General features: G+C 38.7%; 2 protein-coding genes across 2 annotated transcripts; both read left to right on the top strand.

Moving 5' to 3' along the window:
- The first annotated feature begins 6,269 nt into the window (after positions 1–6,269).
- Positions 6,270–12,345, top strand: LOC142224475 (uncharacterized). The gene is made up of 5 exons (XM_075294248.1): positions 6,270–6,277; positions 9,884–10,506; positions 10,595–10,970; positions 11,051–11,566; positions 12,015–12,345. Exons 1-5 carry the CDS (start codon positions 6,270–6,272, stop codon positions 12,343–12,345), a joined length of 1,854 nt encoding a protein of 617 aa, XP_075150363.1.
- Positions 12,346–17,977: 5,632 nt separating this feature from the next.
- Positions 17,978–20,346, top strand: LOC142224474 (uncharacterized). The gene is made up of 4 exons (XM_075294247.1): positions 17,978–18,214; positions 18,317–18,744; positions 18,787–19,004; positions 20,258–20,346. The coding sequence occupies exons 1-4, from the start codon at positions 17,978–17,980 to the stop codon at positions 20,344–20,346; spliced, it is 972 nt and encodes a 323-aa protein (XP_075150362.1).
- Positions 20,347–24,721: the final 4,375 nt, after the last annotated feature.

Raw genomic sequence — 24,721 nt, 5'->3', positions numbered from 1 at the left:
TGCAAATTTCAACCGGATCGGATGAATTTTTCGTTTCTTAGAGGCTCCGCAAGCCAAATCGGGGGATCGGTTTATATGGGGGCTATACATAATTATTAATCGATGTGGACCAATTTTTGCATGGGTGTTTGAGGCCATATATTAACACCACGTACCAAATTTCAACTGAATCAGATGAATTTTGGTCTTCCAAGATGCTCCGGAGGTCAAATCTGGTGATCGGTTTATATGGGGGCTATATATAATTATGGACCGATCTGGACCAATTTTTGCATGGTCATTAGAGACCATATATTAACACCATGTACCAAATTTCAGCCGGATCTGATGAAATTTGCTTCTCTTAGAGGCTCCGCAAGCCAAATCGGGGGATCGGTTTATATGGGGGCTATATATAATTATGGACCGATGTGGACCAATTTTTGCACGGTTGTGAGAGACCATATACTAACTATATATAATTATGGACCGATGTGGACCAATTTTTGCATGATTGTTAGAGACCATATATCAACACCATGTTCCAAATTTCAGCCGGATCGGATGAAATTTGCTTCTCTTAGAGGCTCCGCAAGCCAAATTTGGGGGTCGGTTTATATGGGGGCTATACGTAAAAGTGGACCGATATGGCCCATTTGCAATACCGTCCGACCTACATCAATAACAACTACTTGTGCAAAGTTTCAAGTCGAGAGCTTGTTTCGTTCGGAAGTTAGCGTGATTTCAACAGACGGACGGACGGACGGACGGACATGCTCAGATCGACTCAGAATTTCACCACGACCTAGAATATATATACTTTATGGGGTCTTAGAGCAATATCTCGATGTGTTACAAACGGAATGACAAAGTTAATATACCCCCCATCCTATGGTGGAGGGTATACAAATTAAAACAATAAAATATTTGTTGTTTTTTTAACTGCAGCATATTTTATAGAAAATTCCTCGTTAGTCGAGAAATAGGGACATTTTTTAAAATACTCTTGGGATATTTTCAATATTTGTTTGTTCTTGTTGTTTTTTTATACCCATTGAAATTTAGAAAATTAAAAAAAAAACACAAAATAAAATTTAGAAAAGTTTAATTTATTGCGAAAATTTCGTAAAGAAATAACCTCAAAAGAACATCTTTTGAAGTGAAAATTAAGTCCATCTCAGGGAGCTTTTTATTCTCCCTGATGACTTAGGATGAACTTTCAATTGGTTTTGGCTGGTAAATGTATCCATCATCGGTATTATTTAATAACCTTCAACTGTGTCTATATCTTACTGAAAATTTCTTACCCTCTATCGCACATCCATTTAGGGAAACTGGTATTTCAATGGATGTATCTCATAGGCAGCCTTCATAGATACCCTCACATGTAATGCGATACAATAACTAATGTTTTGACCAAGTTGTTAACCCTTATAGAGCTTATTAAGGCAACTTCATTTTGGCTACGACTTTTACTCTATCAAAGGTAAAGTAAATTTCCTAATAATCATGTCGAGCAGGACGATGATGATGTGGCTATTGTGGTTCACAAACTAGAAACTCCCACAAAGGCATATTCTGGCATATCACAACAAACATCGATATCTTATCAAAGTCTGGTCCATTGGAGAAAATTCATGCTGATATTTTGTCAAGGGAGAAGGGAAGGATTTTCCTTGTTATCTTTCTAGAGACTTTTGTTTAGTTACTATGTCAGCATAAGGTCAAGGCGTATTTTCGGTTTTTGTTGTTGACATTCTGTGATCTATGTAATTTTGCCAAAAGTGTCCTCTTTTTTTCCTACATACTAACCAATGTCCTGAATATGTTGTCAACAAAGCTATTTCAGAGTATTTTGTATCTATGTACCATGGTATAATCCAAAGGCTGGTCTCTACACATCTCAGTTTAACTGGGTAAATCTGGTTATCCAAAATTGTTTGGTTGTTGTTCATGTGACAACCCTGAGAAAGCAAGAGACCAAACATTTTCAATCAAGATTTTTACAACATTTATTTTGGCCTTTTATTACAAAATAGTTTTTGTTTTTATTGATTGTTCATGTTAGGCATAGTTTCTCTATGGACAAGCGGCGCATCAAAGTTGTTTGGGGGGAAAGAATTGGACATTAATTAAAATGGATTTTGGATAGAGAAATGTGATTTAAAACCAATATGGGTGACTTTTTTCGCATTAGTCCATATTGAGTAGTTTAAAATTTTTGAAATTAAATACGAGAAATAGGGAAATAATGTGTGAGGAGATTTTTAGTGAAGGCAATTAAATCGAAATGTAACACCATTAAAAGTATTGATGACCCCCTCAATGAAAAATTGTCAAACAATTTAAATTTTTATATAAAGCCTGCATTATGCTTATATTTTCATAAAATTTCCATACTAAAAAATTTCCATACTGGGAATCCAAAAAATTACGAAAATTCTCCGATAGTCTTTATTTTTATATGAAAACAATTAAGGAAATGCCGACTATATTATACCCTGCACCACATTGTAGATCCACATTTTCGATACCATATCACATCCGTTAAATGTTTTGGAGTTATATATAAAGTTCGGGACAACATTTGTAAGACTTCTTAAGAAAAACTGTGGACTTAAAATTTCAGTCGGCTAATCCTAATCGGAGGACATATATGAGAGCTATATATAAATTTACATATGAAGCTACAATATTAATTTTTCGCCCTCTGCAAAATTTAAAACAAATTACGGCAAAACTTGTAACGACATGTTTTTTATCACTATTATCCAGGGAAGACTCAGCGGGTACCAGGATCATTACAAACCATTTATTTTTAGTTGACTGACAGAGAGAGAACACACTGCTTATTTCTTTAAAATGCACAAAAGATCTTTATTTACACAGATTAAACAAAATAATTACACAGAAAGGTTAAATACAGTCACTAATATATTCGTCCAACACAGATAGCGGCTCCTCGCGGCGCTAGGAGAGGTCGTGCGGGATATACGGTCACATTTTCCTTGATGGACGACCCCGGTGAACTCGGAACCAGGGGTCAGGGGTAGCAGAAGGGGGTGGGGGAAGGAGGTCCGAGCGAAAGGGTAAAAGGGGAGGACAACCGAAGCGTATACTTCGCTGAGAAAAATGGGGGTGTCATACGAAGATTGTACTTTGCTGAACCCCGGGAGGAGGAGGTGAGGGGTGTCAGACGAAGATTATACTTCGCTGAACAAGGAGAGGTGTGACAGACGAAGACACGGGGTGGGGTTACGAGGGGTGTAACCCGCCCCCCCCCCTTCGCTGAACGCGGGAAGGGGGGGGGGCGGGGTGGACAGACGAAGATTATACTTCACTCAGAAAGGGGGTGGAGAGGGGTGTCAGACGAAGATTATACTTCGCTGAACACGTGAAAGGCGTGGAGCGGGTAGACTCCCACTTTGCTGAGCTAGGAGGAAAAAGAGGGGCGGTCAGACGAAGATTCTACTTCGCTGAGCAAGGGGGAAGTAGAGATCAGACGAAGATTATACTTCGCTGAACATGGGGTGGGGGAGACATACGAATATTATATTTCGCTGAACACGTGAAAGGGTTGGAGCGGGATGGACAAACAAAGATAGAATGGTGGTCAGACGAAGATTATACTTCGCTGAGCAAGGGGTGGAGAGTGGTGCAAGACGAAGATTCTACTTCGTTGAGCAAGGGGGAATGAGAGATCAGACGAAGATTATACTTCGCTGAGCAAGGGGTGAGGTGTCAGACGAAAATTATACTTCGCTAAACATGGGGTGGGGTAGACGAGGGGTGTCAGACGAAGATTATACTTCGCTGGACACGTGTAAGGGGATGAGCGGGGTGGACAAACGAAGATTATACTTCGCTGAGCAAGGGGGAAGGAGAATGGTGGTCAGACGAAGACTATACTTCGTTGACCGAGGGGGTGGGAGGAGAGGGTTGGCAGACGAAGATTATACTTCGCTGAACAAGGACAGCGGTGACAGACGCAGGTTATACTTCGCTAAACATGGGGTGGGGTAGACGAGGGGTGTCAGACGAACATTATACTTCGCTGAGCAAGGGGGAAGGAGAATGGTGGTCAGACGAAGATTATACTTCGTCGAGAAAGGGGATGGAGAGGGGTGTCAGACGAAGATTATACTTCGCTGAACACGTGAAAGGCGAGGAGCGTGGTAGACTTCCACTTTGCTGAGCAAGGTGGAAGGAGAGGGGTGGTCAGACGAAGATATACATCGCTGCGCTTGGGGGGGGGGGGGGGGGGGGGTAAAAACGAGGTGGCGACTTTGCCCTTACAAACTCTGGCTTCTGGGGCATATAAGTGCATATCGGACGAAAGATATACATGTGACCTATATCTGAACCGATTTCAACCAAATTTTACACCCATAGCTACAATATAAATTATACTCCCTACGCAAAATTTAAAGTAAATTAGGGTAAAATTCTGGCTTCTGGGGTCATATGAGCGCATATCGGGCGAAAGATATATATGGGAGCTATATCTAAATATAAACCGATTTCAACCAAATTTGGCATGAATAGGAATAATATTAATTACACTCACTTTGAAAGATTTAAAGCAAATCAGAGCAAAACTCTGGCTCCTGGGGCCATATAAGTGCATATCTGGCGAAAGATATATATGGGAATTATATCTAAATATGAGCAGATTTCAACCAAATTCGGCAAACTTTACGACATTATCAATTTCACTCCTTGTGAAAATTTTAAAGTAAATCAGGCTGAAATTCAGGCTTCTGGGGCCATATTAGTAGATATCGGGCGAAATATATAACATATATGGGGGCTATATTTAAAACAGAACCGATTCCTTTCAAAATCAATAGGCTTATATTCTGACTCAAAACACATATTTTGCCACATTTGAAGTTGATTAAACTAAAAGTGCGACCTAGACTTTGATTACAAAAATTTGTTCACAGGCAGACGGACGGCCAGAGGGCATGGCTAGACCGACTCAGCGGCCGCCCCTGGGAAATATTGCCATAGACACCATATGTTTATCTCGTCTCCTTCTGGATGTTGCAAACATATGCACTAACTATAATACCCTGTTCCACAATGTGGCGCAGGGTATAAACATAGAAGGATTCTGTCCTTAAAAAATCGAAGTTTTTTATAAAAAAATATTTGATTTTGTGATAACCCATAGAAATAAAAAAAGCAACGGGTTCCATCCTTAAAAAATCTAAATTAAAAAAATCTAAAATCAAAATATTTTGCTCATAACTGAAAAAATTGATAGAAAAAATCAACGCATTACATCTTTTAAATATTAAAATTTTTATAAAAAAATTTGCTCATAATCGAAAAAATTGAAAGTAGAAAATCATCCTTAAAAAATTGAAATTTGTTTAATAAAAAAATATTTTGCTCATTGTTTCCTTTTTAAAACTTAACAATTAGCTGTATTTGTTTATTGAAATTGTTTCAATTTTCCTGGACTAAAATGTAGGAAATTTTATATCAGAAATATTTTTCAGGTCTTTTATTATTGCAAAAAAAAAACACTTAAAATTGCTTCCTGCAAATATAACAATTATGGTCTGACTAGTTCATAAAACAATTGCAAAAATAGAACAATTGTTTATTGCATCAACATCTCTTAACATTTTAAGTTTTTTTCATTTCATTTCTTTCATATCTCAAGCATGCCCCAACAATTGACTCAATTATTCTGTTGTTCCTTCCGAAAGTAAGAATGACACAATAAGTTAACAACAGTATTTCCGACAAAAAAAGGACACTCAAAAAGGCAAACATACATTACTAGCTTCGGGGCAATAATACCAGGCAGCTGCCATAAAAAAGAAATCATCGAAGACTTTTTCCGAATGGTAGAACAAACAAACAACATATTCGAAACAATAAAAGAATGTGTCAGTAGAGGAAGTCACGCGTTTAAGTGTTAAAACATCCTTTTTTTTGTATGAGGTCGAGGATGTGAGAATATTAAGTTCCATTTTTTGCTTGACTTCCATAAAATCTTCTGGCTTGTTATCCCACGTTATGGATGTTGAAGATTGCCAAGAGGGTTGTGGGTTTTTTTTTGCTTTTGTTGTGGTATCACTTGACTTCACTTAGCAGCTTCACATCTACTTTCGCTCCTTCACAAGATATACAGAGAGGGAGAGAGAGAGAGAAGAAAAATATGCTCAAAGATATGTAATTCAACTCAGACACACATACTTGGCAAGCTCATTGAATCACACTTACATATGGTAACAATTGAAGAGGTTTTTGTTTGTACGTTTTTTTTTGCGTAAATGGAAATGTATGTGTTTGTATGTGAGTGACTGTGCGATTGCTTTGTTGGTGTTTCCTCTGTTATATCCTCGAGCATCTAAAAGATTTGTTAACACAGATTCTTTTTACAACATTTATTATCATTGTTGAGTAGACGTTGGAATTGGAGAACAAAAAAACAAAAACCTTCAATTCAAAAGGATGGGTGGGAAAAAAGGATATGAAGTCAGACACCAATTGTATGTTAAACAATCTTGTTAACAACTCTTTTTTTTGTGGGAAGGGGGAGGGGGTTGTTGTTTGAGAAATGTGTTAGTCTATTTTATAGTTGAGTATTTTTATTTTCGCCCTAGAGATAGGCTACGTTTTTAGGAGAAAACCAGTAAGGAAAGTCTAATGTCGGGCGGGGCCGACTATATTATACCCTGCACCACTTTGTAGATCTAAATTTTCGATACCATATCACATCCGTCAAATGTGTTGGGGGCTATATATAAAGGTTTGTCCCAAATACATACATTTATATATCACTCGATCTGGAAGAATTTGATAGACTTCTACAAAATCTATAGACTCAAAATTTAAGTCGGCTAATGCACTAGGGTGGAACACAATGTTAGTAAAAAAACAAGTATATACGGCCGCAAGTTCGGCCAGGCCGAATCTTATGTCCCACCACCATGGGTTGCGTAGAAACTTCTACGAAAGACTGTCATCCACAATCGAATTACTTGGGTTGTGGTATCTTAAAACTTCTTATTCCTGCATGGTTGTTGGATACCATATACTAACATCACGTACCAAATTTCAGCCGATTGGGAAGTATTTTGCTCTTCCAAGGGGCTCTGGAGGTCAAATCTGGGGATCGGTTTATATGGGGACTATATATAATAATGGATCGATATCGACCAATTTTTGCATGGGAGTTTGAGGCCATATATTAACACCACGTACCAAATTTCAACTGAATCAGATGAATTTTGGTCTTCCAAGAGGTTCCGGAGGTCAAATCTGGTGATCGGTTTATATGGGGGCCATATATAATTATGAGCCGATGTGGACCAATTTTTGCATGGTTGTTCGAGACTATATACTAACACCATGTACCAAATTTCAGCCGGATCGGATGAAATTTGCTTCTCTTAGAGGCCTCGCAAGCCAAATCGGGGGATCGGTTTATATGGGGGCTATATATAATTATGGACCGATGTGGACCAATTTTTGCATGGTTGTTTGAGATCATATACTAACACCATGTACCAAATTTCAGCCGGATCGGATGAAATTTGCTTCTCTTAGAGGCCTCGCAAGCCAAATCGGGGGATCGGTTTATATGGGGGCTATATATAATTATGGACCGATGTGGACCAATTTTTGCATGGTTGTTAGAGACTATATACTGACACCATGTACCAAATTTCAGCCGGATCGGATGAAATTTGCTTCTCTTAGGGGCCTCGCAAGCCAAATCGGGGGATCGGTTTATATGGGGGCTATATATAATTATGGACCGATGTGGACCAATTTTTGCATGGTTGTTAGGGACCATATACTAACACCATGTACCAAATTTCAGCCGGATCGGATGAAATTTGCTTCTCTTAGAGGCCTCGCAAGCCAAATTTTGGGGTCCGTTTATATGGGGGCTATACGTAAAAGTGGACCGATATGGCCCATTTGCAATACCATCCGACCTACATCAATAACAACTACTTGTGCCAAGTTTCAAGTCGATAGCTTGTTTCGTTCGGAAGTTAGCGTGATTTCAACAGACGGACGGACGGACGGACATGCTCAGATCGACTCAGAATTTCACCACGACCCAGAATATATATACTTTATGGGGTCTTAGAGCAATATTTCGATGTGTTACAAACGGAATGACAAAGTTAATATACCCCCCATCCTATGGTGGTGGGTATAATATGGGAAACGTTTAAATCTGAAGCAATTTTAAGGAAACTTCGAAAAAGTTTATTTATGATTTATCGCTCGATATATATGTATTAGAAATTTAGGAAAATTAGAGTCATTTTTACAACTTTTCGACTAAGCAGTGGCGATTTTACAAGGAAAATGTTGGTATTTTAACCATTTTTGTCGAAATCAGAAAAACATAGATATGGGAGCTATATCTAAATCTGAACCGATTTCAACCAAATTTGGCACGCATAGCTACAATGCTAATTCTACTCCCTGTGCAAAATTTCAACTAAATCACAGTTAAAAATTGGCCTCTGTGGTCATATGAGTGTAAATCGGGCGAAAGCTATATATGGGAGATATATCTAAATCTGAACCGATTTCAGGCAAATTTGGCACGCATAGTTACAACGCTAATTCTACTCCCTATGCAAAATTTCAACTAAATCGGAGCAAAAAATTGGCCTCTGTGGGCAAATGAGTGTAAATCGGGCGAAAGCTATATATGGGAGCTATATCTAAATCTGAACCGATTTTGCTGATATTTTGCAAGTTTTTCGAGACTCATAAAATATTCGGATGTACGGAATTTGAGGAAGATCGGTTGATATACACGCCAATTATGACCAGATCGGTGAAAAATATATATGGCAGCTATATCTAAATCTGAACCGATTTTTTCCAAAATCAATAGGGATCGTCTTTGAGCCGAAACAGGACCCTATACCAAATTTTAGGACAATCGGACTAAAACTGCGAGCTGTACTTTGCACACAAAAATACATCAACAGACAGACAGACAGACAGACAGACAGACGGACAGACAGACGGACAGACAGACGGACAGACAGACAGACGGACATCGCTAAATCGACTCAGAATTTAATTCTAAGCCGATCCGTATACTAAAAGGTTGGTCTATGATTACTCCTTCTTGGCGTTACATACAAATGCACAAACTTATTATACCCTGTACCACAGTAGTGGTGAATGGTATAAAAAGGGTTAAAGGCTATAATTGGTTTTACTTGGTAATATCATTACTACACGAAAACAATTTTATTTTCGAGGTTATTGCTTAGTATATTACATAGGAACCCCATTGAAAAGGGTTAGATTAAATCATAGACTCAGATAATTGGTCTCAAAGATGAATGAATATGAAAAAATATTTTGTTTTTCTTTATCCAGGTGTTGGGGATTTTGATAAGGGTTGCTTCTATTAGTCATAATAAAATTTAATAGAGCCCATTAATTTGGAGATGCTATTAAATATCTTTGTTTTGCGAAAATTTTTTCATGCAATTAATTGGATTCCTCCCTAATGATTGTTATAAAAATCCATAAATTTGTTAAGACCACTTTAGGATGAATTTGAAGAAAATATCATATGTGAGAAACAGGTTATCTAATACTTCTACACCGAAAAACAAACAACTTACCCGATTAAAAATTGAGAGATCTAATTTGATACAATTAGATATGAGTATATCCGAAAAATGGTAAGATCTAATAATATCTTGTAAAATATCGAAATATTGGTGTCAGACTTTATCTATATATAACATTCAAAGTATGTTTGTTTATTTGTTTGTTTGTTATACCCACCACCATATACTGGTGACGGGGGTATAATAAGTTTGTCATTCCGTTTGTAACACATCGAAATATCGATTTCCGACTATATAAAGTATATACGATTAAATTTTAGGAAATCGGACATAACTGGTCTTAAGGATGCTCTTAGCCGGATTGATTGGTTATTTGAATGCGACAACCTAGTTTCTCAAGTTTCTAGGTTTTATACTATCTTTGATGATCTGATTAGGAGTTTTGTTCCCCTATGCAATAGACGGTCGTATCTAGGACCCCCTTGGTTTACAAGGGAACTACGTCGTGTTCGTAACTTGAGGAATAAGATGTACAGAAGATTTCTATTGAGTGGCAATTCTATAGATTTTCGCAACTACTCAGTTACTAAAAACAAGTTCGTTAGTCTTAATAAGGACTGTTATGAACGTTATTTGATAAGAATGCGCTATACGTTAAACTCCGACCCTAAAAGTTTTTATAATTTCGTTAATTCGAAAAGAAGGACTCTGACCTTTCCTAGTTTCATGAGGTATAAGGGTACAGTTTCTGATAATGAGAAAGTGATCGCTGATTTTTTCGCTGATTATTTTAAAGAGTCCTATGTTGACAATTCGAATGTTGGATCAGAGTATCCCTATTTCATTCCTTCTGTTCCTATATTTTCTCATATTACATTGACGGAATCTGAAGTGCTCGACGGATTGAGATCCTTATTTATAAATTATTGCCCTGGACCTGATGGTATACCTTCTTCCATTCTGAAGGAATATGCGGATCTTTTATATATTCCCCTGACACATCTGTTTAACTTGTCTTTGCAATTTCCCAGACATGTGGAAGGTTAGTCATGTTATTCCCTTGTTCAAGAAAGGTAATAGAACGAACATTGAGAATTATAGATGTATCGCTAAGTTGAGTGTGATACCTAAACTGTTTGAGCTTTTGGTAACTAGGAGAATTTCGTACTCCCTTCGTAATATTATTTCGGAATCCCAACATAGTTTTATGAGAGGTAGATCTACTGTAACTAATTTATTGGAATTTGTTGGTCATGTCTTCGAATCATTCACTCAGACACGTCAACTGGATGTGATCTATACGGATTTCAGCAAGGCGTTTGACATGGTGAATCATAGGTTATTACTATACAAATTGGATGTTTTGGGATTCCCACCTATCCTTATGCGCTGGATCGATTCCTACTTGCATGGTAGAAATCAGAGAGTTGCATTTAAAGATTGTACGCAGATGACGTTAAATTGTTTCTTTCACTTGATTCTGCTAGGGATACTTCCCTTCTTCAGGATGACATTGACAGACTAGTCGAATGGTGCGCTTCTAATTGTATGGTACTTAATCTTTTAAAGTGTAAGAAGATGACTTTTTCCCGCGGAGCTTGTGAACAGACTGAGTACTGCATTGGGAACTATAAGATTGAGAATGTGCTGAGATTTAATGATTTAGGCGTTTTGTTGGATTCCCGACTTGATTTCGGTCCTCATATTGAGGAATGTGTGAATATGGCAATGGGTGTTTTGGGTTTCATTAAGAGATGGTCTAAGGAATTTGTTGATCCTTATTTGACGAAAAGGCTCTTTACGACTCTGGTTAGGCCGATATTGGAGTACGCATGTGTTGTCTGGTCACCAAGTTATCGCTATTATATTGATCGTGTTGAATCTGTCCAGAAGCAGTTTCTTATTTTTGCTTTGAGAGGGCTTGGCTGGAATAATTTATACGACTTGCCTCCTTATTCTAGCCGTCTTTTATTAATTGATCTTCCATCTCTTGAGCGTAGAAGGTTCATGCATGGTATTGTATTTCTCACTAAACTAATTAAAGGAGATACTGATTTACACTACCTAACCTCGAAAATTTGCTATAATGTTCCTAATCGCTTAACTAGGAACTTTGTACTCTTAAAGACTGACTTTTGTAGACACAACTATGAATTATTTAATCCGCTTAACGTTTTGTCTAGAAACTATAACTCGGTGTATACATTGTTCTCGTTATCTGAGTCGATTCCTGCCATAAAGGAAATTATACTTAAGGTGGACAATAATATTGCTGAGCCAAGGGTTGTCGCCTTCTATTTTTCAGGTATACATTGGAGCCTGCTTTATTCATCTAACAGCGGGAGTCCCTATAATACGGTGGCACTTACTGGCCTAAAGGCTTGGAGGGTCCTTTCTGGCCCATTTCTAAAACACACGATGCGCCCATACTCTAACTTCTGGAACTTTAAGCCTTTTTGGCTCAACGGAGTATATGGAGTCCCTTCTGACCCATTTGTTGATATATGTTGAACCCTATCGAGTTCCGCGGAGCCCTTACTGGTTCAACGGGGTCCCTCCTGACCCATCTCGACTAACTAACTTGGAGTCCCATACTCTGACTTCTGGAACTTTAAGCCTTTTTGGCTCAACGGAGTATATGGAGTCCCTTCTGACCCATTTGTTGATATATGTTGAACCCTATCGAGTTCCGCGGAGCCCTTACTGGCTCAACGGGGTCCCTCCTGACTCATCTCGACTAACTAACTTGGAGTCCCTTCTGACTCGCTGTGGTCCTTACTGACCTTTAGGGTCATGGGTATAGCCCCCATATAGACCGGTCTCCCGTTGTACTTCTTGGGCTTCTAGAAACTGTATTTACTATTCGATTTGCCTGAAATTTGAAATCTAAAAGTATTATAGGACCACAAATAGGTGTGGGGCATATCGGTCCATCTTTTGATATAGCCCCCATATAGACCGATCTCCCAATTTTATTTCTTGGGCTTCTAGAAACTGTATTTACATTCCGATTTGCCTGAAATTTGAAATCGAGAGGTATTCTAGGACCATAAAAAGGTGTGCCGAAAATGGTACCTATCGGTCCATCTTTTGATATAGCCCCCATATAGACCGATATCCCGATTTTATTTCTTGGGCTTCTAGAAACTGTATTTACTATCAGTTTTGTCTGAAATTGAAAATCTAGAGGTATTCTAGGACCAAAAAAATGTGCCGAAAATGGTCCATGTTTAGGTATAGCCCCCATATAGACCGATCTCCCGTTTTACTTCTTCGGCTTCTAGAAACTGTATTTACTATTCGATTTGCCTGAAATTTGAAATCTAAAGGTATTATAGGACCACAAATAGGTGTGGTCTTTTGATATAGCCCCCATATAGACCGATCTCCCAATTTTATTTCTTGGGCTTCTAGAAACTGTATTTACATTCCGATTTGCCTGAAATTTGAAATCGAGAGGTATTCTAGGACCGTAAAAAGGTGTGCCGAAAATGGTACCTATCGGTCCATCTTTTGATATAGCCCCCATATGGACCGATCTCACGATTTTATTTCTTGGGCTTCTAGAAACTGTATTTACTATCAGATTTGTCTGAAATTGGAAATCTAGAGGTATTTTAGGACCATAAAAAGGTGTGCCGAAAATGGTGCCTATCGGTCCATGTTTAGGTATAGCCCCCATATAGACCGATCTCCCGTTTTACTTCTTGGGCTTCTAGAAACTGTATTTACTATTCGATTTGCCTGAAATTTGAAATCTAAAGGTATTATAGGACCACAAATAGGTGTGGGGCATATCGGTCCATCTTTTGATATAGCCCCCATATAGACCGATCTCCCAATTTTATTTCTTGGGCTTCTAGAAACTGTATTTACTATCAGATTTGTCTGAAATTGAAAATCTAAAGGTATTTTGTGACCACAAAAAGGTGTGTTAAAAATGGGGTGTATCACTCCATGTTTCCATATAGTCCCTATATAGACCGTTCTCCCGATTTTACTTTGTGAGCTTCTAGAAACTGTATTTACTATCCGATTTGCCTGAAATTGAAAATCTGAAGTATTTTATGACCACAAAAATGTGTATCAAAAATGGAGTGTATCGGTCCATGTTTTGGTATAGCCCCCATATAGACCGATCTCCCGATTTTATTTCTTGGGCCTCTAGAAACTGTATTTACTCTCCCATTTTTTTGATACCGAAAATCTAGACGTATTTTGGGACCACAAATAGGTGTGTCGCAAATGGGGTGTCAATGTTTTGGTGTAGCCCCCTTATATACCGATCTCCCGACTTTACATCTTGGGTTTCTAAAATTCGTAGTTTTTATTCAATTTGCCTGAAATTGGAACTCTAGAGGTATTTTGGGACCATCAAAACGTGTGCCAAAAATGGTGCTTATTGGTCCATGTTTGGGTATATCCCCCATATAGAGTGATCTATCGACTATACGTTTTGGGCTTGTAGAATTCGTAGTTTTTACCAAAGTATTGGTCCATATTTTGGTATAGCCTCCATATAGACCTAGGTTAGGTTAGGTTAGGTTAGGTTAGGTTAGGTGGCAGCCCTATGTATCAGGCTCACTTAGACTATTCAGTCCATTGTGATACCACATTGGTGGACTTCTCTCTTATCACTGAGTGCCGATTCCATGTTAAGCTCAATGACAAGGGACCTTCTTTTTATAGCCGAGTCCGAACGGCGTTCCACATTGCAGTGAAAGCACTTAAAGAAGCTTTGAAAATCTCAGAAATGTCACGAACATTACTGAGATGGGATAATCCACCGCTGAAAAACTTTTTGGTGTTCGGTCGAAGCAGGAATCGAACCCACGACCTTGTGTATGCAAGGCGGGCATGCTAACCATTGCACCACGGTAACTCCTACCTACCAAATCCTCCCAAATATAGACCTACCTCCCAAAATTTATTTCTTGGGCTGCTAGAATATGTAGTTTTTATCCATTTTGCCGGAAATTGAAAACCTAGAGGTATTTTAGGACCACAAATATGTCAACCGAATATGGTGTGTATCGAGCCATGTTTTGGTATAGCCCCGATCTCCCGATTTACCTCATTGGGCTTCTAGCAACAGCAGTTTTCATACGATTTGCCCGAACATGTGTCTTAACCCTCAAAAATCTGTATCGCATTTATTTTTACCGGTCCATTTGGTAAGGCATCGATATAGGCCGATTTCACTTCTTGAGGGTATAGCAGGCGCACTGATCATAAAAATTGCATGAAATTGAAAGCAAACGTTCCATATTTTACTCTTCGTAACCATTTAAATACGATATGTTTATATTTTCTCTAAAACTCAAACAAAATTGGTTCTTATAAATCCAGAATCTGGTCTAGTCTTCATAAGTAGAATCTTTAAATTTATCATCGGGAAGCGCACTGGTTGAACTTATCTGCTTGGGAGAATATCTGTCTGAAATTCTATATACTATCAAGTAACCCGCCACAACTAAGCATTTTCAAAGTAAATTATTAAAGGGTGATACGGTCAAAATTTGGTCAAGGGAAAACGCGTGTAAATCGGTGAAATCGTTTATTTAAAAAATCAAATTAAATTTCTTTTTCAAGTTCAATTAGTATAAAATTCAGGAAAAATATTCAGTTAGGCTTTCGCTTTTCCAAATCCGAATTGCCGGGCCTCACGCTTGACACCTGCCATCAGATTTTGTACAGCCACCTTGTCCACCTTCTTCGCCGCAGAAAGCCAGTTTGCCTTGAACTGCCGCTCGTCCTTAGCAGTTTTTTGGTCTTCTTTAGGTTCCGCTTGACAATAGCCCAGTATTTCTCAATTGGGCGGAGCTCTGGCGTGTTGGGAGGGTTCTTGTCCTTGGGAACCACCTGCACGTTGTTGGCGGCGTACCACTCCATGGCCTTTTTACCGTAATGGCAAGATGACAAATCCGGCCAAAACAGTACGGAACAACCGTGTTTCTTCAGGAAAGGCAGCAGACGTTTATTCAAACACTCTTTCACGTAAATTTCTTGGTTGACAGTCCCGGAAGCTATGAAAATGCTGCTTTTCAAGCCACAGGTACAGATGGCTTGCCAAACCAGATATTTCTTTGCGAACTTTGACAGTTTTAAGTGTTTGAAAATATCTGCTACCTTTCCCCTTCCTTTTGCCGTATAAAACTCCTGTCCCGGAAGCTGCTTGTAGTCGGCTTTGAGGTAGGTTTCGTCGTCCATTACCACGCAGTCAAACTTCGTCAGCATCGTCGTGTACAGCCTCCGGGATCGCGCTTTGGCCGTCGTATTTTGTTTATCATCGCGATTTGGAGTCACTACCTTCTTGTAAGTCGATAGTCCGGCTTGTTTTTTGGCGCGATGCACGGTTGTAGACGATACACACAGCTTATTTGCGGCATCTCGGAGAGAGAGGTTAGGGTTTCGCTTGAAACTACCAGCAACTCTCTTTGTCGTCTCAGCGGCTTCCGGTTTTCGATTTCCCCCCCATTAAGACTTCCTGACTGTCGACAAACGTTCCCCAAACACTTTAATTATATTTGTAACGGTTGATTTGGCAACTTTTAGCGATTTTGCCAGCTTTGCGTGCGAGTAGCTCGGATTTTCGCGATGCGCGAGCAATCGCTTGGACGGAATTTTGACAACTGAAGGACGGAATTTTGACAACTGAAGAGTGAATTCCAAAATCAAAATAGGAGCAACATTCTACACACACACACACCTTCAAAATGAGGGGTGTTAAGGTTTTTTAAATGCAAAATTGAAAGAAATACGTCAAGTTTATATTGACCAAATTTTGACCGTATCACTCTTTATATTTGATTCATGGTGGTGGGTATTTATGTTAAGATTCGGCCCGGCTGAACTTACTACTGTATATATGCTTGTTTTAGCTTTTTTTGGGCAAATCTGGCGGTTTTTTGTGAAACAATTCTGGCAACGCTGTTCCGTAGGTCAAATCTGGGGATCGATTTATATGGGGGCTATATATAATTATGGACCGATATGGACTAATTTTTGCATGGTTGTTAGGGACCATATACTAACACCATGTACCAAATTTCAGCTAGATCGGATGAAATATGCTTCTCTTAGAGGCCAAATTTGGGGGTCAGTTTATATGGGGGCTATACGTAAAAGTGAACCGATATGGCCCATTTGCAATACCATCTGACCTACATCAATAACATCTTCTTGTGTCAAGTTTGAAGTCGATAGCTTGTTTCGTTCGGAAGTTAGCGTGATTTCAACAGACGGACGGACGGACGGACATGCTTAGATCGACTCAGAATTTCACCACGACCTAGAATATATATACTTTATGGGGTCCTAGAGCAATATTTCGATGTGTTACAAACGGAATGACAAAGTTAATATCCCCCCCCCCCCCCTTTAAAGCATGGTCTAGAAAAGTGATTTCAATTTCATATACGGAATGACCTCCAAAGTGCATCACCATCATATATATGGGGACAGACTGACTACTAAGTGCCCCAACTGACTGCTGATTTATCTAAAACAGTTTGTTTGCCCACACACACACACACATACACACATTTAGGCGATTACAACGCTAAAAGCCACAAACAATATTAAAAACTTTTCAACTTTTCGTCTGAAAAACTCAACGGTGGTAAAAACAACTCAGCTTGCAACCGCGCTAAAGGTAAACTCAGCACCAAATGGCAGACTAACTAATCAAGGTAATGATATCAAAACTCCCTGGAGATACACGGTGTTTTTGTTCATCTTGTTTTCCTTCAAAGCTTGTCCTGTAGCTTTTTTTTATTTTTCATTCAAGCAATGTTGGTATGAAAACAAAAAAGAAAAAAACACAAAAAATTAACCATAAGAGGGTAAAACATTTATTTTTTTGCAAGTATTTTGCAAATTTCGTTTTTTTTTTTGGTGTGCAATCTCAGACAGTAGCTATGTGAAAGAGAATGTTTGGCTCTAAATCAAATTAAATTAAATTGAAAAGAAGATGTCTTTCAGCACACCAAAATAGTTTGGAGAAAACAGAAAACAAAATCGAAGACAACTCCGAGATCAGAGGTCATAAAAGAGTCCATAAAGCCTTCTGTGCTTTAGACTTAAGTTAATCAAATATTGTCATTTAATTATCAGAGTTGATTTTCGTCAAAAGATTTTTTTTTATTTGTAAAAATCCTATATGATTCTCATGCTCAATATTGATGAGCTTTATATATAAAACTTTGCTAACACTTTTACGGTATGGTAACACTGGGCAAATATTTGTCAGAATTAAAAAAAAAACAAGTTTATACGACCATAAATTCGCCTAGGCCGAATCTTATGTACCCTCGCATGAAAAATACACCTCCAGAAAGCTCCGAAAATCAAATCTTGGGATCGATTTATATGGGGGTGTCTATAATTATGGCCCAATATGCACCAATTTTTACATGGGTGCTAGAGGCTATATACGAACACTGCGTACCACCGGGTACAAGAACCCACAATTTCAAGCAACCAAATTGACCCTTTCGAAATCGTCCAAGGTCTTGGATTTCAGACTAAACTGGCTGGCAAATACGGCAGTTCTTTTAGAAAAGCCCGATGCGGCACTGTATGCATGCCAAAAGCTGGTCGAGGAATGCAGGGGAATGAAACCATCCTTCTTTCTCTGGCATTTTAATGCGGTTATAAGACCAGATGCCAGATATGGTGGATCATTACGATTTATAGAAATCATATACGGAAATTCACAGGATAAACAGAATGACTCTTATTTTTATGACTAGTGCAATGAGAACAACGGCCACTGCAACTTTGAAGGCATTAACACTCCCATTTGCCCGCGTGATCTGCATATCAGGAAGATAGCTGAAGTGGTACTCATGAGGCTGAAAAGCCTAGACTCGCTTGGAATCGCGATCTGCAGGCACACGGAACTTGTTGCTTCAGTTGAGCATCACTTAACGACGGACTATATGGTGACTCAGCATATATATGAGCACAATCTGAGATTGATTTTCCCAAGTATATTGGGTGGGGAACAAAGGCGTTTACATTTTGAAGATCTGATTATTTATACGGATGGATGGAAAATGGATGATGGTACGGGCAGTGGTATTTACTGCGAAGAGTTAGGAATAAGGGAGTCATATAAAATGAACAGCACATGCAGGATCTTTCAGGCGGTGGTATTTGCCAAAGCTTCGGAGCTCCTGTTGATGTGATCGATATTCAGAAGCGATATTCACTTCTTCAGCGACAGACAGGCAGCAAGAAAGGCCTTGGATAATGCAAACATAACGTCGAAGGTATTCAGCCGCTGTCATAGAGAGCTTAGAGCTCTCATTGAGCAACATAATATTACTCTGTGCTGGGTACCTGACAATTATGGAATAAGGGGTAATGAGCAGCAGATGTGCTGGCTAAGCAAGGTGCACGAGGCAGCGATAACATCGTTATGGACATCCATCATCCGTTTGTAACACATCGAAATATTGCTCTAAGACCTCATAAAGTATATATATTCTGGGTCGTGGTGAAATTCTGAGTCGATCTAAGCATGTCCGTCCGTCCGTCCGTCTATTGAAATCACGCAAACTTCCTAACGAAACAAGCTATCGTCTTGAAACTTGGCACAAGTAGTCGTTATTGATGTAGGTCGGATGGTATTGCAAATGGACCATAACGGTTCACTTTTACGTATAGCCCCCATATAAACTGACCCCCAGATTTGGCTTGCAGAGCCTCTAAGAGAAGCAAATTTCATCCGATCCGGCTGAAATTTGGTACATGGTGTTGGTATATGTTCTCTAATGACCATGCAAAAATTGGTTCACATCGGCCCATAATTATATATAGCCCCCATATAAACCGATCCCCAGATTTTACCTCCGGAGCATGTTAGAGGAGCAAAAGTCATCCGATTCGATTGAAATTTGGTCCGTGGTGTTAGTATATTGTCTCTAACAACCATGCCAAAATTGGTCCATATCGGTCCATAATTATATATAGCCCCCATATAAACCGATCACCTCTGGAGCCTCTTGGAAGACCAAAATTCATCTGATTCAGTTGAAATTTGCAACGTGGTGTTAGTATAAGGCCGGTAATAACTATGCCAAAATTGGTCCATATCGGTCTATAGTTATATATAGCCGTTCCCCAATCACACAAAAATTTGTCCATATCGGTTCATAATCATGGTTGCCACTCGAGCCAAAAATAATCTACCAAAAGTTTATTTTTATAGAAAACATTGTCAAAATGTTATTTCTATAGAAAATTTGGCAAAATTTTATTTCTATAGAAAATGTTGTCAAAATTTTATTTCTATAGAAAATGTTGTCAAAATTTTATTTCTATAGAAAATTTTATCAAAATTTTACTTCTATAGAAAATGTTGTCAAAATTTTATTTCTATAGAAAATGTTGTCAAAATTTTATTTTGTCAAAATTTTATTTCTAAAGAAACTTTAAACTTAATTATATACGTATTTAATCGGCCTTTTTTAGTTTAATATATACCACGTATGGACTATGTGGTATATATTACGGTGTTAGGAAGTTTTAAAATACCTTGCCATCGTCTTCAGTAGAAGTTTCTACGCAATCCATGGTGGAGGGTACATAAGCTTCGGCCTGGCCGAACTTACGGCCGTATATACTTGTTATTTGTAAAAATCGTATATGATTCTCACGCTCAATATTGATGAGCTTTCTGTATAAAGATTTGCTTACACTTTTACGGTATGGTCACACTGGTATGGTCAAGGGACCTCTTTTTCTAGCTTATAGTCGTCGTTCCACATTGCAGTGAAACCACTTAGAGAAGCTTCTCAGAAATGTCACCAGGATTACTGAGGTGGGATAATCCAACGCTTAAAAACTTTTTGGTGTTTGGACGAAACGGGCATGCTAACCATTGCACCACGTTAGCCCATTGACTTGACTTGAAAGATTCACAAAAGTACTGTAAGCCCGAATGTCTTAGTATGAGAGCTACAGGTTCGAGGGGATCCTTAGGTCTCTACACGCCTTCAAAAGGCTACAGTTCAATGTTGTTGCAGTGATCTGTCCTCAGGTTCTATTACATCTTAGATTTGGATGTGGTACACCCTTAAAAAAATCGCTTCTCTAACATATGTTCCAAACATATTTTGCAGGAAACACATATATTATTGGATATTGCCGAAACATTATTATGTTTGTTTTATGTGAACATATTATATGTTTGAAAGCATTTGGAGCCCAAAAATATTATATGCTTGGAAGAATTTTCTCCCCATTCCCTTACATAATTTTCACTTCCACGAAATTTTTAGTTCTTGGCACCTTTTTCTGTAATACATATAATGTTGAAGAATTTATTCAATTTAATAATTTTTTTAAATTTTACCTTTCGCCTGGACGAAGAATCGAACCGGGAACCATGCAATTTGTAAGCCAACATACTACCACTGGACTACGTAGCTGTTATAATCACCAATAGACAATTATCGTTATAAGTTACATTTATATAGCATAGCTTGCAGCGCTCACGAGCCCATGCAAACATAACATTATTTAACAGAAACATACATTTGTTGGCCACGTGGAGCTGTAGTTAGCATACGTTCCGATTTCTTTTAACGAACCAAGAAAAAAAATTGTGCCCATAATGCCAAAAGATAAACAAAACACATGCCCATACATACATAAAATGCTGCTCTCAAGGCGAAAACACATGCTGTTTTTTTTTTTTTCAAATGTCTATTCTCCCGGTTTCCATCTCTATTTCTTTCTCTATACTCTCTCTCTGCCGCTCTCTGAATAAAATATCACAACATATACATGTTTACACGAAATTTGTAAATTTATATATATTTACATTCACACATATTATTTTTATAAAACATTCATACCCCAAAAATAATATATTTTAACATATTAACATATGTTTCCCAAACATTTAGTGTTAGTTTAGGAACATTACATGTTTGCACTTAAATATATTGTGTTTAAAAATTGTGCCCAAAACACATTTTGTTTATATCGGAACATATGAAAACTTATTTTTCTAACAGTGTAGTCGTTTCGGGGACGATTGTAGCTTCGGGTTCCATAATAACTTGGGGTTGATAATAGCTTCGGGTATCAGTAAAGGAATTGTATGCCCAAACGTCTTAGTAAAGGAACTGCAAGCTTGAAAGTGTCCCAAAGGAACTGTAAACCCGAATGTCCTCGTATGAGAACTATCTACAGTGTCGAAGTTGTCAGAATGGGAACTTTAGGTCCAATGAGATCCTTTGGGATCTTTAGGTTTCTATACGCCTTAATGAGGCTACAGTTCAATGTTGTTACAGTCGCAGAGATGACCCATAGTGGTGGTCTGGTCTAGTGGTATATTCTCAGGTTCATTTCCATCTTAGAAGATAGATAGATAGATTTGGATGTAGTAGTCGTTTTGGGTTCGATGGTAGCATTGGGCTCCTTAATAATTTGGGGTGGTAATAGCTTCGGGCCTCAGTAATGGAATTGTATAGTTGATTTTCGTCAAAAGATATTTTTTTTATTTGTAAAAATCGTATATGATTCTCACGCTCAATATTGATGAGCTTTCTGTATAAAGATTTGCTTACACTTTTACGGTGTGGCCACACTGGTATGGTCAAGGGACCTCCTTTTTCTAGCCGAGACCGAACGGTGTTCCACATTGCAGTGAAACCACTTAGAGAAGCTTTGAAACACTCAGAAATGTCACCAGCATTACTGAGGTGGGATAATCCAACGCTTAAAAACTTTTTGGTGTTTGGTCGAAACGGGCATGCTATTTAACCATTGCACCACGGTGGCTCCTGTGGTGGAATTGTGAGCATGCTTAATGATTGATAATAAGACTCCTACCATTTGCTGTGCTAGTGTCCAGCATTATCTTTTATAATAAACAGGATTCTGGGTTGCTTTTTCTTTCAGGATATTACTGATGTCCGGGACTGTAATCTGAAAGAGATACTTGCCTTTATCAAGGCTTCTCGGTAGAAAACCTAGAAACCCTGTTGAAAACGCAAATAAGATGGGATTGATCCTGGCCGAAGAAGATAGATAATGAAGAGGAAAGGAAGAAAACTGTGAGGACTCAGAACAGGCCAACATGGTCTAATTGGAAACCAAATCCCTTTCTAAGAGATTTGATGTCATCCTGTATAACCTAACTTAAATTATAGTAAATCAAACTAAAGTCCAAATTATTAAACCGTACACACATATGTTACATACACTCACATCTTCTTCTTTACTCTATTGAACATTTCCATATCAGTATTAAACCCTATAGCTCACTCTACCCCGTCCGATAGCAAAAGCATTGAGATGCCATGATAAAGGATTCATTCTGACAAATAATAAATTCCATTATATTCGTATCAAAAACCAAATGAACCACAAGGAAATGTTTATCAACTCGCACACCAAAGCGCTCTCTGGCACACGCACACTCACACGCACCCATTTAACCATTCCAACGCAAATACACCAACATCTCCCCCTTATCAAATAACACCAAAGAGCGAATTCTAAGACTACCTAGGCCTATAAATTTAACCGCATAATTTTAATCAGTCATTTATAGCCAAAAATCAAAAACCTCGACCCACTATGGTACTAGCCTCCTAGAAGACCACACTATTTTTCACCAGGCAGCGGAGCGCAGTGTTCATATCCACTAGGTAACCACATAATTTCGCACCTCTTGCGTCGACACCTTTGCGGATACCACCTAGGCTTCACGCATTCACACCGCCAGCCCTGAGATATCTCAGTTGAAATGATTTGACACTCGATGTCAGGGAGTTGCGAGACGCGGGACGTCCGTGATCGCATAGCATGCAGTCATGCGATAAAGAACAAAGTGACTTACACATAGTATAAAATATTTATAAATCGTTTGTACGCATAATTAGGTTGTCATTAAATGTTGTGGTTTAATTTTCAACACAATTTTACACAAAATACCAAAACCAAATAAACCTCGATTATGTAGAGATATTCATGAACATCGCATACATCTGCACAAATACCAAATCGTATACGAGGTTGGTCACACGCATATGGGTAAAAACGAATAAACAAAATACATAGTTAACTATGGGGCGTGGAGTCTTTCGGAAGTTTTGGCATGGATAATGACGGCAAAGGGATTTTAACCCTTTTATGCCCCAATTTTGAGAGTTAATAGTATTTTCAGAGAATAGTAGGAGTATGGATTAAAGCGTCGTTTGCGATCTTAATTTGGTTCTTCTAATCTTTTAGCTGTCCATCTCCTTACCGACTGTCCCTCTCTTGTAGTGAGGATTTTGTTTTTCATCTCTCTGGTTCTCCCATCTGGTGCGGTAAGTTCGGCCATCTCCAAGTCTCTTCGGAAAGTATTTTTACAATCTGCCTGTGTTAAAGTTGAAAAATTCTCTACAATACGCTTAAGGGGTTGTCTCGTAGTAGAATTGCGAGAACTGGAGAATTTGTCGGCGTATTTGTCATAGACGTAAGTGAGTGGAAGGTTAGGTTAGGTTAGGTTATGGAGGATGAGACCAGTCCGTAACTGAAGGGCTGGTCTTAAACCAGTGAGTGGAAGGTGATAAGACATTTGGTTGGCTGTGGGTTGGTTTCTAGATACCTTTGTGAGGCTAAAGTTCAATGTTGTTGCAGTCGCAGAGAGTATCCATGGTGATGGTCTGTCCTCAGTTTCATTTTCACAGGATGTGGTAGTCATTTCGGATTCGATGGAAGCTTCAGATTCCATAATAAATTAGGGTTGGCTTCGGTCCTCAGTAAAGGAACTGTATGCCCAAAGATCTCAGTGAAGCAACTGCAGACTTGAAAATTTCACAAAGGTATTGTAAGCCCGAATGTCTTAGTATGAGAACTACAGCTTCGAAGGAGTCCGAATGGGAACCTTAGGCCAGACGGGATCCTTAGGTCTCCACACGCCTTTAAAAGGCTACAGTTCAATGTTGTTGCAGTGGTCTGTCCTCAGGTTCTATTACATCGTAGATTTGGATGTGGTAGTTGTTTCGGGTACGATGGCAGCTTCGGGTTCCATAATAACTTGGGGTTGATAAATGCTTCGGCATCAGTAAAGGATTTGTAAGCCCAAAGGTCTTAGTAGAGGAATTGCAGGCTTGAAAGTGCCACAAAGGAACTGTAAGCTCCAATGTCCA

The sequence above is a fragment of the Haematobia irritans genome, chromosome 2 (genome assembly GCF_050003625.1).
Source record: "Haematobia irritans isolate KBUSLIRL chromosome 2, ASM5000362v1, whole genome shotgun sequence".
In the NCBI taxonomy this organism is placed as follows: domain Eukaryota; kingdom Metazoa; phylum Arthropoda; class Insecta; order Diptera; family Muscidae; genus Haematobia; species Haematobia irritans.
The sequence above is the reverse complement of the archived record's forward strand: the minus strand, read 5'-3'. Positions and strand labels throughout refer to the sequence as shown.